At 67.7% G+C, this 16,846-nt stretch overlaps 1 protein-coding gene across 1 annotated transcript; it reads left to right on the top strand.

The window, feature by feature from the left end:
• Positions 1-932: 932 nt before the first annotated feature.
• On the top strand, positions 933-14,351 carry CPT1B (carnitine palmitoyltransferase 1B). Its single transcript, XM_071418484.1, has 19 exons — positions 933-1,006; positions 2,181-2,343; positions 2,414-2,553; positions 3,154-3,325; positions 4,455-4,556; positions 4,659-4,796; positions 5,424-5,501; positions 5,592-5,699; positions 6,535-6,619; positions 6,700-6,895; positions 8,096-8,281; positions 9,573-9,678; positions 10,663-10,779; positions 11,156-11,320; positions 11,978-12,112; positions 12,449-12,601; positions 13,339-13,452; positions 13,697-13,789; positions 14,121-14,351. Exons 2-19 carry the CDS (start codon positions 2,203-2,205, stop codon positions 14,208-14,210), a joined length of 2,319 nt encoding a protein of 772 aa, XP_071274585.1. The 5' UTR covers positions 933-1,006; positions 2,181-2,202; the 3' UTR covers positions 14,211-14,351.
• The last annotated feature ends 2,495 nt before the right edge of the window (positions 14,352-16,846 follow it).

Here is a 16,846-nt window from a genome sequence, read left to right as displayed (position 1 = left end):
TGACAGCCGGGACAGAGGGCAGGGAGTGGACAGGGGACAGGGAGGTGACACTCGGGGTGACGGGCAGGTGACAACCGGGACAGGGGCCAGAGGTCGGGCAGGTGACAAACAGGTGGCAGGCAGGTGACAGCCAGTGCAGGGAGCAAGTGACAGGCAGGGCACGGGGCCGGTGACAGGCGGGGCACAGGGACAGGGACAGCAGCCACTGCCCCGGGCACGGACACCCGGAGCCCCCAGACCCTGTGGCAGAGCCGCTGTCCCTGTCCCGGGTCCGTGTCCCTGTCCCTGATGCGTGTCCCTGTCCCAGGATGGGAGTCCCTGTCGCGGGTGTGTCTCCCTGTCCCCGTGCGTGTCCCTGTCCTGGTCCGTGCGTCCCTGTCCCGTGTGTGTGTCCCAGGATGTGTCCCTGTCCCGGGTTCGTGTCCCTGTCCGTGATGCGTGTCCCAGTCACTGATGCGGGTCACTGTCCCAGGATGGGAGTCCCTGTCCCCGTGCCTGTCCCTGCCCCATGTCCCTATCCCGTGTCCCTGTCCCAGGTGCGGGTCCCTGTCCCGGGATGTGTCCCTGTCACGGGACGTGGGTCCCCCCGGGATGTCGCTGTCCCCGTGTCCCCCCGGGGTGACGCTCTGTGGCCCGGGCTGTCGATGACGCCCCAACCCGGGGATGCCCGTTCTGTCCCGGGATGTCCATTCCCGTCCCGGAACAGGGGACCCCCGGGGATGTCGCGGTCCGTGTCCCGACATGTCGCTGTCCCCCGGTCGGGAATTCCTGTCATATTCCCGGGATGCCGCTGTCCCCCGGGACACCGCTCCGTGTCCCGGGATCCGGGTCCCCCCGCGCTGCCGCTGCCCGTCCCGGTGTGTCGGGGTCCCCCCGGGTGTCGCGGTCCCCCCGGGGGCGGGGCGGCTCCGCCCGGCCCCGCCGGTGTCCGGTTACCGGCTGCCGGCAGCCGCGGCCGCAGGAGCCGCCGTCCCGCGGAGCCGCGGCCCCCGCGCTGCCCACGCAGGTACCGGGCCCCGGGGAGGGGGCGCGACGGGACCCACGCGCGGGGCGCCCCCGGTACCGGCATCCCCCGGTCCCTCCCGTGGCGTCGCGCCCGGCGCCGCCTCCCACGCGTGTCCGTGCGGAGCCACCCCCGCGTCCCCCGCGTGTCCGGGGGTCCCCTCCGCGGGTGCCCTGGCGGTGTCACCGCCCGGGGTCCCGGAGCGGGCCCCGGCCCCACACGGTGGGGGGAACAGGCGGGGCCGTCCCGGGGCTGCGCATCCCGGCCCCGGAGCCGCGGTGACCTTGGGCGGGGCGGGGGGACACGGCGGGAGTGTCCCCGGTGCCACCCGCCGCAGGGGGGCGGGCAGGGCCGGGCCGGGCCGTGCCACGGTGCCCCGCGGGGTGACACAGGGCGGTGACACAGGGCGGTGACACACAGCCGGGCAGCGGCACTGCCGCGGCGCCCTGCAGGGCTCGGGATGTGGTTTAATGCCCAGGTGTGCCGTGCCGGGCCGGGCCGTGCCGTGGGGTGCCATGGGGTGCCATGGGGCGCAGGGTGGTGACCGCACGAGGTGCAGAGGGCGCAGCAGCCCCGCCGTGATCGGGTCGTGGCTGTCACCCTCAGCCCAAGGCCACCGTGGGAAAGGTGCCCGTGTTGGGGACAGGGGGGTCACCCCCCGACGCCCCGGGGCTCGGCCCTGGCTGTGCCCGCACCGGGGGGTCCCAGAGCCGGGGGTGTTTTGTGGCAACCCCCGGAGCGGAGGGGGTCTCCAGGGTCCCCCGTGGTGTCTCAGGGGCTTGGTGGCACCCCGAGCCCCCCGGCCGTGTCCGTGCCGCCCCTCCCGCGCTCCCGCAGGGGACGCGGGGCAGGGGACGGCGTGTGCCACGTGCGGGGGCACGGGGGCCGGGCTGTCCTCCCCGATGTCCCCTCCGGGGCCGCGCTGGCGGCGGTGACAACGCTGACCCTTCCCTCAGTGGGCGCCGGGCCAGCGCCACGTGACGCCGCCGTGACACCGCCGTGACGCGGCCCGGGGCTCCCGGGGGCCGCCGCCGGGCTGGCCCCGCCCCGGGGACACCGGCCGGGGCACCGCCGTCCCCTCCGTGCCCGCGCCGCCGCCCCGCGGTGCCCCCTCCGCCCCCAGGTCCCGTGCCGGGGCTGGCCGTCCCCCCGCCCACCGGCCCGGTGTCCCCCGCAGGTGTCACCGGCGGGTCCCCAGGATGGCGGAAGCTCACCAGGCCGTGGCCTTCCAGTTCACGGTCACCCCCGAGGGCTTGGACTTCCACCTGAGCCGCGAGGCCGTGCGCCAGCTCTACCTGGCCGTCGTGCACTCATGGAAGAAGCGCTTGGTCCGCGCCAAGGTGGGCTCGGCCGCCCGCGTCCCCTCCCGTGGCGGCCGCCCGTGCCCCCGTGACCCCGCTGTGCCCACAGAACAGCTTCCTGACCGGCGTGTACCCCGCGTCGCCCTCCAGCTGGATGGTGGTGGTGATGGCCACCGCCGGCTCCTGCTACTGCCAGGTGGATCCGTCCCTGGGGCTCATCGCCCGCATCCAGCACTGGCTGCCCCGCAGGTGAGCGGGACACGGCCCGGGACACGGCACGGCCAGCGCGGGGCACAGCCCGCAGGGACCCCCGGCAGTGTCCCAGGGACAGACCCCAGACCCAGCGTGGCCGTGGGAGCCCGGGCCAGCCCTGGGGGCTCCACCCTGCACATCCCCGTCCCATTGGCGATGTCCCTCAAGGGGTCCCACCCCACGGAGGGACCCCGACCCCCAGAAGGTGCAGGAGGCCTGTGACGTCTCCATTTGGGGGATGTCCCTCAAGGGACCCCACCCCATGGAGGGACCCTGACCCCCAGAGGGTGCAGGAGGCCTGTGACCTCTCCATTTGGGGATGTCCCTCAAGGGGTCCCACCCAGGGCACAGCCTTGTCCCACAGAGGGACCCCCACCCCAAGAGGGTGCAGGAGGCCTGTGACGTCTCCATTTGGGGGTGTTCCTCAAGGGACCCCACGCAGGGACATCCCCGCGGGTCCCACTCCACAGGTACAGCCCCACCTGGGGACATTCCCTGGGAGTGCCACCAGGGGCACAGCCCCACCTGGGGACACCCTCCAGGGATGCCACCCGCGCTGTCCCCAGCGCTGAGGCCGTGTCCCCCGCGTGTCCCCAGCGAGGCGCTGACCCCCCAGGCGCAGACCGTGGTCAGCACCGTGGTGTTCTCCACGGGGGCCTGGCTGGCGGCCGTGCTGCTCTTCCGGAGGCTGCTCCGCCTGCTGCTCTCCTACCACGGCTGGATGTTTGAGCCCCACGGGCGCATGAGCCGCAGCACCCGCCTCTGGATTGTGAGCGGCACCCGCACCGGGAGATGCGGGACATGTGGGGGCTTTGGGAACTGTGGGGGCTTTGGGAGGTGTGGGGGCTTTGGGAGGTGTGGGAGCTTTGGGAACTGTGGGAGCTTTGGGAACTGTGGGGGCTTTGGGAGGTGTGGGGGCTTTGGGAGGTGTGGGAGCTTTGGGAACTGTGGGAGCTGTTGGAGCTCTGGGAGCTCTGGGAGCTCTGGAAGCTCTGGTGCTGTGGGAGCTTTGGGAGTTTTGGGTGCCGTGGATGCTTTGGGAGCTTTGGGGGCTGTGGGAGTTTTGGGAGTTTTGGGAGATGTGGGAGTTTTGGGAGATGTGGGAAATGTGGGAGCTTTGGGAGTTTTGGGTGCCGTGGATGCTTTGGGAGCTTTGGGGGCTGTGGGAGTTTTGGGTGCCGTGGGAGCCACAGATGCCATGGAGTTGTGGAAGCTGTTGGAGTTGTGGGAGCTCTGGGACCTGTGGCTGGTTTGGGAGCTTTGGGTGCCATGGATCCCATGGGAGTTGTTTGAGCTGTGGGAGCTGTTTGAGCTGTGGGAGATGTGGGTGCTTTGGGAGCCATGGGTGCCTGGAGTTTTTTGGGAGCTGTGGGAGCTTTGGGTGCTGTGGGAGTTGTGGAAACTCAGGGAGTTTTGGGAGCTGTGGGAGCCTTGGAAGGTGTGGGAACCTTGGGTGCTTTGGGAACGGGGAGTTTTGGGTGCTGTGGCAGCCATAGATGCTATAGGAGCTGTGGGAACTTTGGGTGCCATGGGAGCTGTTGAAGCTCTGGGAGCCATGGGGGTTTTGGTAGCCGTGGGTTTTTTGGGAGCCATGGGTGCCTGGAGTTTTTTGGGAGCTGTGGAAGCCATGGGAGCTGTTGCTGGTGTAGGAGCTATGGGTGCTGTGGGTGCCTGGAGTTTTTTAGGAGCTGTGGGAGCTGTGGCTGGTGTAGGAGATTTGGGTGCCGTGGGTGCCTGGCGTTTTTTGGGAGCTGTGGGAGCTGTGGGAGCTGTGGCTGGTGTAGGAGCTTTGGGTGCCGTGGGTGCTGTGGGTGCCTGGAGTTTTTTGGGAGCTGTGGGAGCCGTCTCTTACCCCATCTCTCCTCCTCCTCCTCCTCCTGCCGCTGCCGCTCCCACAGGCGGTGATGAAGATCATGTCCATCCGCAAGCCCCTCCTCTACAGCTTCCAGAGCTCCCTTCCCAAGCTGCCGGTGCCCCCCGTGAAAGCCACCATCAGCCGGGTACGCCGCCCCCGTGGGGCTGGGGGCCCGAGGGGTGCCCGGTGGTGGCGGTGGCAGTGGCGGTGGCGGTGGCGGGGGGTCACCCGTGTCCCCTCCCCGCAGTACCTGGAGTCGGTGCGGCCGCTCCTGGACGATGACAAATTCCGGGAGATGGAGGCGCTGGCCAAGGAGTTCCAGGAGAAGACGGCGCCGCGGCTGCAGCGGTACCTGCGCCTCAAGTCCTGGTGGACAACCAACTATGTGAGTGTGGGGGCACCGGGGACACGGGGACCCCGCGGCCTTTGGGGTGGTGACCCCGGAACTGGTGTCCCCTCCCGGCAGCATGAGGAGGGATTTGGGATCTCCTGGGTGTCCTGGCTGGAGCGGTAGGGACAGAGGATCCTGTCCCCCGTCACTGTCCCTTGTTTCTGTCCCTTTCTCCTGTCCCCATCCCTATCTCTGTCCCTTTCACCTCTCGCCATCCCTGTCCCTTCCCCCTGTCTCCTGTCCACTTTCCTGCCTCCTAACCCTTGTCCCTGTCCCCCATTCCTGTCCCTGTTCCCATCCCCGTTCCTGTCCCCTATCCCTTGTCCCCTGTCCTCATCCCTGTCCCCTCACCCTTATCCCTATCCCTATCCCTGTCCCTCTCCCATCTCCCTGTCTCCTGTCCCCATTCCTTGTCTCCTTTTCTGTCCCCTACCCCATGTCCCCTCTCCCTTGTCCTTGTCACTGTCCCCTACCCCATGTCCCCCTCCCTGTGGCCTTTCCCGGTTCCCTCTCTCCATCCCTGTCCCTGTGCTCTCTTCCCCCTGCCGTCCCCTGTCCCCTGTCCCCTGTCCCTGTCCCCTGTCCCTGTCCCTGTCCCTGTCCCTGTCCCCGTCCCCGCAGGTCAGTGACTGGTGGGAGGAGTACGTTTACCTGCGCGGCCGCAGCCCCCTCATGGTCAACAGCAACTACTACGCCATGGTAAGGGGTGAAGGGGGATGGGGGACCCCCAAACGCCCCCGGGGACCCCCCGGCACCCCCCGCGACACGCGCCGTGTCCCTTGTCCCCAGGATTTCCTGTACGTGACCCCCAGCCGCATCCAGGCTGCGCGGGCGGCCAACGTGGTGCACTCCATCCTGCTCTACCGGCGGCGGCTGGACCGGGGCGAGATCCCCCCGGTGAGGGGGGCCCAGGGGTCCCGTGGGGCTGGGGGGTCCCGGGGGGAGGGGGTGAACGTGGTCCTGCTGTACCGGCAGCAGCTGGAATGGGGGGGAGACCCCCGGTGAGGGGGGTCCCAATGGAGCTGGGGGGGTCCCATGGGGTTGGGGGGGGTCCCAGGGGGGTCCCATGGGGCTGGGGGGGCCAAGGGGACTGGGAAGCCTGGGGGGAGTCCCATGGGACTGGAGGGACTGGGAGGCTCTTTAGGGTTGAAGGGACTGGGGGGTCCCATGGGGCTGGGAGCTCCAGAGGGTCTCAGGGGATGGGGGAGCTGAGGAGTCCCAGGGGATGGGGGTTTGGGGTGTCCCAGGGGGTCGGGGGAGCTGAGGGGTCCCAGGGGGATGCGGCCTGGGACGCGGGAGCTGGGGGGTCTCAGGGTGATGGGGGTTTTGGGGGGGTCCCACGGGGATGGGGATTTTGGGGGGTCCCAGGGGGATGGGGGGGATGGGGGTCCCAGGGGGATGGGGTTTTTGGGGGGGTCCCAGGGGGATAGGGTTTTTGGGGGTTCCCAGATTGATACGGAGCTGGGGGGTCCCAGGGGGATGGGGGTTTGGGGGGTCCCAGGGGGATGGGGATTTTGGGGGGGGCCCCAGGGGGATGGGAGGATCTTGGGGGTCCCGTGGGGTGGAGGGAGCCGTGGGGACCCCATGGATTCGGGGCTCCCGGGATAACCCCGTGGGGCAGAAGCCGGGCGGTGCCACACGGGGCTGCCGGGGGCGCGGAGCGGGGGTGGCAGCGGCAGGGATGGGGACACCGCCCCCCCCGAGCCCCCCTGAGCCGTGTCCCCCCCCCCAGATGATGGCCCTGGGCGTGGTGCCCATGTGCTCGTACCAGTCGGAGCGGATGTTCAACACCACCCGCATCCCGGGAAAGGAGACGGGTACGGGCCCGGGGGGCGGCACCGCGCCGGGGGGGGGTCCCGGGGGTCCCCGCCGCCCTGACCCCCCCGTGCCCCCCCAGACACGCTGCTGCACCTGACCGACAGCAAACACCTGGCCGTGTACCACAAGGGCCGCTACTACAAGGTGTGGCTGTACTACGGGGGGCAGGTGCTGCCGCCCGCCGACCTGGAGATGCAATTCCAGAGGATCCTGGAGGATCCCTCGCCCCCGCAGCCCGGCGAGGAGCGGCTGGCGGCGCTCACGGCCGGGGAAAGGTGTGAGGCACTGGGAACGACGGGAATGGCGGGGGTGTTGGGCGTACTGGGATGTGCTGGGCACCTGGGAACTCCGGGAACTCCGGGAATAATGGAAATAATGGGAATAATGGGGATACTGGGGATACTGGGCACCTGGGAGCTCTGGGAACACCGGGAATAATGGAAGTAATAATGGGGATATTGGGGATGCTGGCCACCTGGGAGGTCTGGGAATAATGGGAATACTGGGGATACTGGGAATAATGGGAATAATGGGGACACTGGATACACTGGGCATCTGGAAACACTGGGAATAATGGGTATAATGGGAATAATGGGAATAATGGGAATACTGGGAATACTGGGGATACTGGATACCTGGGAGCTCTGGGAACACCGGGAATAATGGAAATAATAATGGGGATACTGGGGAAACTGGAAGCTCTGGGAGCACTGGGAACTCCAGGAACACTGGGAATAATGGGGATACTGGGAATAATGGGCACCTGGAAATACCAGGAACTCCGGGAATATTGGGAATAATGGGGGTGTTGGGCATACTGGGAGCTCTGGGAACACTGAGAACAATGGAAATAATGGGGATACTGGAGACACTGAGCACCTGGAAGTACCAGGAACTCTGGGAATAATGGGAATGTTGGGCATACTGGGATGCTGGGCACCTGGGAGCTCTGGGAACATCAGGAACACCAGGAATGATGGAGATAATGGGGACATTGGGCACCTGGAAACTCTGGGAACTCCGGGAATAATGGGCATGCTGGGCATACTGGAAACACCGGGAACACTGGGAATAAGGGGAGCAATGGCCATACTGGGAATACTGGGGATGCTGGGCATAATGGGCTCCTGGGAACTCCAGGAAAAATGGGCACACTGGGGATACTGGGAACACCGGGAGTGTTGGGAACCCTGGGCCACCAGGGCATCCTGTCCCATCCCTGTCCCCATCCCTGTCCCCATCCTGTCCCCATCCCTGTCCCCATCCCTGTCCCCATCCCTGTCCCCATCCTGTCCCTGGTCTCGCACAGGGACACGGGACACTCCCCAGGGGTAGGGGGCTCGGAGGGGTCCTTGATGGCCCCGGTGCCACCCGGGGTGGGGTGCGGGGTGCGGGGTGCGGGGTGCGGGGTGCCCGGCTCTGCCCGGTGCGGGGTGCCCGGTGCGGGATGCCCCGCGCTGACCGGGGCTGCCCAGGGTGCCGTGGGCCGAGGCGCGGGCGCGGTTCTTCAGCCGCGGCCCCAACAAGGCGGCCCTGGACGCCATCGAGCGCGCCGCCTTCTTCCTGACGCTGGACGAGGACGAGCACGGCCAGGAGCCCGCCCGGCCCGGCTGCATGGACGCCTACGCCAAGTCCCTGCTGCACGGCCGCTGCTACGACCGGTGCGTGAGCCAGGACACCCCAAAACCTGCCCCTGGTACCCACAGACACCCACAGACACCCCAAACACCCCAAACACCAACCCAGCCCAGTCCCTGCTGCACTTCACTGCTGCGAGCAGTGCACACCCCAAAACACCCCAGACCCCAAAACCTGCCCCTGGTACCCACAGGCACCCCAGACACCCCAAACATCTCAAACACCCACCCAGCCCAGTCACTGCTGCACGGCCGCTGCTATGACTGGTGCACACCCCAAAGCACCCCCGGACCCCAAAACCTGCCCCTGGTACCCACAGACACCCCAAACACCCACCCAGCCCCGTCCCTGCTGCACAGCTGCTGCTATGAATGGTGTGTGAGCCAGAACACCCCTAGACCCCAATACCTGCTCCCGGTACCCACAGACACCCCAAACACCCCAAACACCCACCCAGCCCAGGCCCTGCTGCACATTCACTGCTGCGAGCAGTGCACACCCCAAAACACCCCCGGACCCCAAAACCTGCTCCCAGTACCCACAGACACCCACAGGCACCCCAAACACCCACCCAGCCCAGTCCCTGCTGCACGGCCACTTCCATGACTGGTGTGTGACCCAAAGCACCCCCGGACCCCAAAACCTGCCCCTGGTACCCAAAATACCCACAGACACCCACCCAGCTCAGTCACTGCCGCACAGCCGCTGCTATGACCAGTGCACACCCCAAAACCAACCCCAGGACCCCAAAGCTGCGCCCCAAACACCCACAGACAGCCACAAATACCCCCAGACACCCCCAGACACCCCAAATCCCCTCCCAGCCCAGGCCCTGCTGCACAGACACTCCTCTGACTGTAAGCACCCCAAAGACACCCCCGGGACCCCCTCCCAGCCCCTTTGAACCCCCCCACATCATCCCCAGCCCCCCCAGACCCCATCACCCAAGTCCCCGCTGCACTGCTGTGACCCATGTGCACCCCAAAACCCTGCTGGGACCCCAAACCCCAGCCCAGCACCCTCAGCACCCCCATCCTACAATCCCAGACTTATTCCCAGATCCTCCCAGCACCATCAGGCCCCCACACAGACCCTCAGGACCCCATCCCTGCTGCTCCCACCACCTGTGGGCACCCCAAAACCCTCCCTGGTCCCCCAAACACCCCCCCTGCCCCTTCAACCCCCCACCTTCCCCTGCCATCTCCCCAAATCCTCCTCTTGCCCTCACCCCCCCTGGTGCCCCCTGCCCCCCCAGTGCCCCCCAAAGCCCCCAAACCCTCCCAAACCCCCCCAAACGCCCCGTGCCGCCCCCAGCTGGTTCGACAAGTCCTTCACGCTCGTGGTCTACAAGAACGGCAAGGTCGGGGCCAACGCCGAGCACTCCTGGGCCGACGCCCCCATCATGGGGCACCTCTGGGAGGTACCGGGGCACCCCCGGGTGGGGACACCCCGAATGGGGCAGGGACACCCCCAATGGGGCACCCCCGGCATGGGCAACCAGCCGGTGGGGCACCCCGGGGCTGGGGGTGCCCAGGCTGGGGACCCCCTGATGGGGACCCCATGGGGTGCCCCAAGGGCTGGGGACCCCTGCCAGGCACCCCCAGACTGGGGACCCTCGGGTGGGGACCCCTATGAGGACCCCTAAGGCTGGGGACCCCGTTTGGGGGTGGGGAGGGGGAGAGGATGTGGGGGTTCTGCCCGGGGCCGTGCGGGGTAAGGGTCAGGATTCTGGGGGGCTGGGGGGCTCTGAGGGCTTGGAACTGGGGGGCTCAGGGAGTTGGGGTGATGGGAGCTTTGGGGGACAGGGGCGTTTGAGAGGCTTGCAGGTGGTCGGGGGGGATTGCGGGGTTGGGGAGCTTGGGGATTTGGGGATTTGGGGTTTGGGGAGCTCAAGGGTTGGGGGCCTGTGGAATTGGGGGATCAGGGGCCAGGGACTTTGGGATTTGGGGTTTGGGGAGCTCAAGGATTGGGGGCCATGGAATTGGGGGATCAGGGGCCAGGGCCTTGGGGATTTGGGGTATGGGGGACCATGGAACTGAGGGGATTTGGGGTGTGGAGGACCATGGAACTGGGAGCCAAGGGATTTGGGGATTTGGGTGTTGGAGGGTCATGGGATTGGGAGGTCGGGGGGCTCGGGGATTTGGGGTTTGGGGAGCTCAAGGGTTGGGGGGCCATGGAATTGCGGGTCTGGGGGCACAGAATCGGGCGATCGGGGGTCTTGGGAATTCGGGGTTGGGGTGGTCATGGATTGGGGGGTTGAGGGTCCTGGGGGTTTGGGGTCCGGGTGGATCGTGGAATTGGGGTGCTGGGAGTTATGGAGTTGTGGGGCCAGGGGTTTTGGGGGCCGGGGGTTTTGGGGGCTGGGGGTCGTTGCCCCCTCCCCAACGCCCCCTGTCCCCCCCAGTTCATGCTGGCCACGGACACGTTCCAGCTGGGCTACACGGAGGGGGGGCACTGCAAGGGGGACCCCAGGTGGCAGCTGGCCCCCCCCCAGCGCCTGCAGTGGGACATCCCCCCCCAGGTGGGTGACAGGGCGGGGACAGGGCGGGGACAGCTACAGGTGAGGGTGAGGGCACAGGTGAATGCTGTGCTGTGCCATGCCGTGTCCCCAGGCAGTGGCAGCCATCCAAGGGTCACTGGGGGTGGCTCAGGTACAGCAGGTGAGGGTGCCATGTGCAGGGGAGGGCACAGGTTCAGGTGTGGGCACAGGTGAGGGTGCCGTGCCGTGCCGTGCCATGCCGTGCCATGTCCCCAGGCGGTGGCGGCCATCGAGGCGTCGCTGCGGGTGGCTCGGGCACAGGTTCAGGTGTGGGCACAGGTTCAGGTGTGGGCACAGGAGAGGGTGCCATGCCGTGCCATGCCGTGCCATGCCGTGCCATGCCGTGCCATGTCCCCAGGCGGTGGCGGCCATCGAGGCGTCGCTGCGTGTGGCGCGGGCGCTGGCCGAGGACGTGGATTTCTGCTGCTTCCCGTTCTCCACCTTCGGCAAGGGGCTCATCAAGCGCTGCCGCACCAGCCCCGACGCCTTCATCCAGATCGCCCTGCAGCTGGCACACTTCCGAGTGAGCGACGGGAACGGAGCTGCGGGAATGGGATCCGTGGGGTGGGATGAGACAGGGATAGGGATAGAATGGCATAGGGATGGGATGGGATGGGATGGGATGGGATGGGATGGGATGGGATGGGATGGGAGGGGACAGGGATACGGATAGAATAGCATAGGCACGGGATGGAATGGGATAAGGTTGCAATGGGGCAGGATGGGATAGGATGGGACAGGATGGGACACGGATAGGGATAGGGATGGGATGGGATAAGGATAGGAGGGGATGGGATAAGGATAGGATGGGATGGGATGGGATGGGATGGGATGGGATGGGATGGGATAAGGATGGGAGGGGATGGGATAAGGATGGGAGGGGATGGGATAAGGATGGGATGGGATGGGATGGGATGGGATGGGATGGGATGGGATAAGGATGGGATGGGATAAGGATGGGAGGGGATGGGATGGGATTGGATGGGATTGGATGGGATGGGATGGGATAGGATGGGATGGGGTCCATGGGATAGGGTGGCGCAGGGCCAGGGAAGGATGGGATGTGTCCCGGGCGCAGGGCGGGGCCGTGGCCAGGACGGGGAGGGGTGTGACAGCAGCAGGCGGGCGCTGGGACGAGCCAGGCCCATGACGCCGTGTCCCCACGCCGCCATCCCCGCAGGACAAGGGCTCCTTCTGCCTGACCTACGAGGCCTCCATGACGCGGCTGTTCCGCGAGGGCCGCACCGAGACCGTGCGCTCCTGCACCTCCGAGGCCACGGCCTTCGTGCGCAGCATGGCCGACACCCGGCGCAGCGTGAGTGCCCCCGGGAGCGACACGGGGCTGGCCTGGGGATCCTCCACACCCTCCTGGGGGTCCCCATCACTCAGGGGGTCCCCATCCCTGCCGGGGGTCCCCATCCCTCGCAGAGATTCCTGTCCCTCACAGGGTGCTGGGGTGCAGTTTGGGGTGCAGGTTTGGGTGCAGGTTTGGGGTGCAGGTTTGGGTGTAATTTGGGGTTCACCCCCTCTCCCCCAGTGCTCGGAGCGGCAGCAGCTGTTCAAGGTGCAGGTCTGGGGGCTGTGCCAGGGTTCTGGTTTGGGGTGCAGGTTTGGGGTGCAGGTTTGGGTGTAATTTGGGGCTCACCCGCAGCGCTCGGAGCGGCAGCAGCTGTTCAAGGCGGCGGCCGAGAGGCACCAGCAGCTCTATCGCCTCGCCATGACCGGCGCCGGCATCGACCGCCACCTCTTCTGCCTCTACCTGATGTCGCGGTACCTGGGCACGCAGAGCCCCTTCCTGGCCAAGGTCAGCGCGGGGGGACACGCACGGGGACAGGGGAAGGGGACATGGGACAGGGACACGGGACGGGGTCATGGGAGGGGAACACGGGATGGGGACATGAGGGGGGATGGGACGGGATCATGGGACAGGGACACGCACGGGGACAGGGGAAAGGGACACGGGATGGGGACACGGGACGGTGACATGAGGGGACACGGGATAGGGACACGGGACAGGGAGAAGGGACAGGGACACGGGACAGGGTCACAGGACAGGGACACAGCGGGGCATGGGGGGAGCAGCACACGGGACACTGAGGGACACAAGACATGAAGGGGACACGGGACAGGGACACGATGGGGGAGCATGGAGGGACACGAGGGGCACGGGGGTGACACAGGACACGGGTGGGAGCACAGGGGGAGCAGCACACGGCACTGAGGGACACGGGGGGACGTGAGGGGGACAGGCGGGGACATGGGGGAGCACACGTGGAGCCGCTGTGGGACACGGGCAAGGGGGGGGGCACAGGGGGACGCAGAGTGGCACCGGGAGGGGCACGGGAGGGCACAGCGGGTACAAGGGGACACTGCCACCCACCCTGGTGTCATCACATGTGGAGTCCCGCTCTGGGGCTGGGGCGCCATGGGGCGCACTGGGGTGAACTGGGGTGCCATGGGGTGCCATGGGGTGCCATGGGGCGCAGTGGGGTTCCCTGGGGTTCCCTGGGGTGCCCCGGGGTGCAGCGAGTGTCCCCACAGGTGCTGTCAGAGCCCTGGCGCCTCTCCACCAGCCAGACCCCGCAGCAGCAGCTCAAGATGTTCGACCTCGAGAAATTCCCCAACCACGTCTCCAGCGGCGGCGGCTTCGGCCCCGTGAGCTCCGGGGGGCACCGGGAGGGCTCCAGGGGGCACCGGGGGGCACTGGGGTGCGGGGGGGGCTGTGGGCTCTGTCCTGCGTTCCCCCCGTGGGTTTGGGCCAGGGGTGCCCCACACTGGGAGCCCCCAGCCCCACATGGGTGACCCGGGGGGCTTCAGCCCAAGCCCACAGCCCGGGTGGGTGCCCCAGGTGGGTCCCAGGTGGGTCCCAGGTGCCCCATGGCCCCTCTCCCCCCCGCAGGTGGCAGACGATGGTTATGGGGTGTCCTACATCATCGCCGGGGAGAACCTCATCACCTTCCACGTGTCCAGCAAGTTCTCCAGCCCCGAGACGGTGAGGGGGGAACGGGGGTGGGTGGGGGCTCTACCAGAATCCGTGGGGTCACCTGCGGGGGTCACCTGCGGGGTCACCTGTGGGTCTGGGGCAGCCCCTGACCCTGATCTAACCCTGCTGCATCCTGGCCCCCCCGCCCCTTCCTGTGGGACCCCCACCCCATCCATCCCAGGGCCATCCTCTGGGACCCTCCCCACCTCCCGGTCACCCCCACCGGCGTGCGGCCCGTGCTGGGGGTCCCCAGCTCCGGGGGTGCCCCAGGGTGGGCACGGGGGGGGTTCGGGTCTCCCTCTGGGCGCTCGGGGCGGGCTCTGAGCGGTGCTGCCCGCAGGACTCGCAGCGTTTCGGCCGCAACATCCGCCAGGCCATGCTGGACATCGCGGCGCTCTTCGACAAACCCCCCCCCGCCGCCGGGAAGTGACCGCGGCGGCTCCCGGGGGGCTTGGGGGGGCCGGGGGGCGCCGCCCCGGACCCGCTCCCAATAAAGGCTCTTGGTGTGACCCCGCCGTGCCACGGGGGGGACCCCGGGGGCGTCCGTGGGGTGCAGCCAGGGCTGGATCCATGGATGGAATGTCGGGGTGCATCCGTGGGGTGCCAGGGCTGGGATCCATGGATGGAATGCTGGGGTGCATCCATGGGGTGCCAGGGCTGGATCCATGGGATGTGAGGGTGCATCCATGGAATGCTGGGGTGAATTCATGGGGTGCCAGGGCTGGATCCATGGAATGCCGGGGTGCATCCATGGGGGGCAGCCAGGGCTGGATCCACGGGATGCTGGGGTGCATCCATGGGGTGCCAGGGCTGGATCCATGGGGTGCAGCCAGGGCTGGATCCACGGGGTGTCCTCGGGGGCCAGGTGGGCACCAGCCAGGGCCGGTGAAGGCATCCAAAGGGCCATCCCTGGGGTGGTGACCCCAGTGGTCCATACCCAGCCCCACCCCAGTGATCCATGCCCACCCCTGTACCTGTGCCCTTGCTGTCCTGGTGATCTGTGCCCGTCCCCATCCCAGTGATCCATGCCCATCCCACATATCTGTGGCCATTCCAGGGTCCATGCCCATCCCAGTGATCCGTGGCCATTCCCAGCTCCGTGCCCATCCCCATCCCCATGCCCATGCCCATGCTTGTGTGGGTGATCTGTGCCCATCCCCATGCCTGTGCCCATGCCCGTGCTTGTCCGGGTGATCTGTGCCCATCCCCATCCTGATGATCCATGCCCATCCCAGAGATCCATAGCCATTCCCAGGTCTGTGTCCATCCCAGTGATCCATGGCAATTCCCAGATCTGTGCCGGTCCCAGTGATCCATGCCCATGCCCATGCTTGGCCCGGTGATCTGTGCCCGTGCCCATCCCAATGATCCATGCCCATCCCAGTGATCCGTGCCCATTCCCATGCCCGTGTTTGTCCTGGTGATCTGTGCCCGTGCCCATCCCAATGATCCATGCCCATCCTGGAGATCCAGAGCCATTCCAGGGTCCGTGCCCATCCCAGTGATCCGTGCCCATCCCCGTACCCGTGCCTGTCCCCATCCCGGTGATCTGCTCCCATCCCCAGCCCCGTGCCCATCCCCATGTCCGTACCCGTACCCATCCTGGTGATCCATGCCCATCCCGGTGATCCGTGCCCACCCCTGTCCCGGTGATCTTCTCCCATCCCCAGCCCCGTGCCCAGCCCCGTACCCGTGTCCATCCCGGGGATCCATGCCTGTCCCGGAGATCCGTGTCCGTCCCGGTGCTCCGTGCCTGTCCTGGTGCGCCGCGCCCATCCCCGGATCTGCTCCCATCCCGCTGCTCCGTGCCCGTCCCGGTGCCTGTCCCCATCCCGGTGCTCCGTGCCCGTTCCCGGTGCCCGTCCCCGTCCCGCTGCTCCGTGCCCGTCCCTGGATCCGCTCCCATCCCGCTGTTCCGTGCCCATCTCCATACCTATCCCCGTCCCACTGCTCTGTGTCCATCCCCGGATCCGCTCCCATCCCGCTGTTCCGCGCCCGTCCCGGTGCCTGTCCCGATCCCGCTGCTCCGTGCCCGTCCCGGTGCCCATCCCCGTGCCGGTGACGGGGGTGCTCAGCGGGGCACAGCGGCACGGGCGGGCCCTGCGCAGAGCCCTTGGGCCGTGTCCGGCCCGGGGGTCGCCGCGCCCCGGGTGGCGCCGCTGGCACCGTCCCCGCCCTCCCTCCCTCCCTGCCCGCCGCCACCGCCCGCAGCCGCCCGGCGCCGCCAGCCCGGAGCCACCGGCGGGCGAGGGGCCAGAGCCGGCACGGGCATGGGGACAGCCCGGGAGAGGGGACAGGGACCGGGACAGGGACTGGGGACACCCCGGGAGAGGGGACAGGACAGGGACAGGGACTGGGGACACTGCGGGAGAGGGGACAGAGCGAGCAGAGGGATGGGGGACATCCCCCGGAGAAGGCCATGCTGGGGACAGGGACAGAGATCCCCCGGCAGAGGGGACAGACCGGGAACAAGGACAAAGAGCCCTCTGGGGACAGGGCCCAGGGACAGAGACCCCGTCCCCGAGGGCGTCCCCCCAACCTGGGGAGCGCCCCGTGGGGTCACTGTCACCCCCGGCACCGGGGCTGTGTCCTGCACCCCGGCCCCATATCGGGGTGACATCCCCCATCCCCACCCCATATCGGGGTGACATCCCACACTCTGACCCCATATCGGGGTGACATCCCCCATCCCCACCCCATATCGGGGTGACATCCCCCATCCCCACCCCATATCGGGGTGACATCCCACACTCCGACCCCATATCGGGGTGACATCCCCCTCCCGCCCCCATATCGGGGTAATATCCTGCACCCCCACCCCATATCGGGGTGACATCCCCCTCCCGCCCCCATATCGGGGTGACATCCCACACTCTGACCCCATATCGGGGTGATGTCCCCCTCCCGACCCCATATCGGGGTAATATCCTGCACCCCCACCCCATATCGGGGTGACATCCCACACTCCGACCCCATATCGGGGTGACATCCACCATCCCCAGCCCATATCGGGGTGACATCCACCCCATATCGGGGTGACATCCCACACTCTGACTCTATATCGGG

This window comes from Agelaius tricolor, unplaced genomic scaffold (genome assembly GCF_023055355.1).
Source record: "Agelaius tricolor isolate 1412-34295 unplaced genomic scaffold, bAgeTri1.0.p SCAF_86, whole genome shotgun sequence".
NCBI classification, from domain to species: Eukaryota; Metazoa; Chordata; class Aves; order Passeriformes; family Icteridae; genus Agelaius; species Agelaius tricolor.
This window is presented reverse-complemented; position numbering and strand designations above follow the sequence as displayed.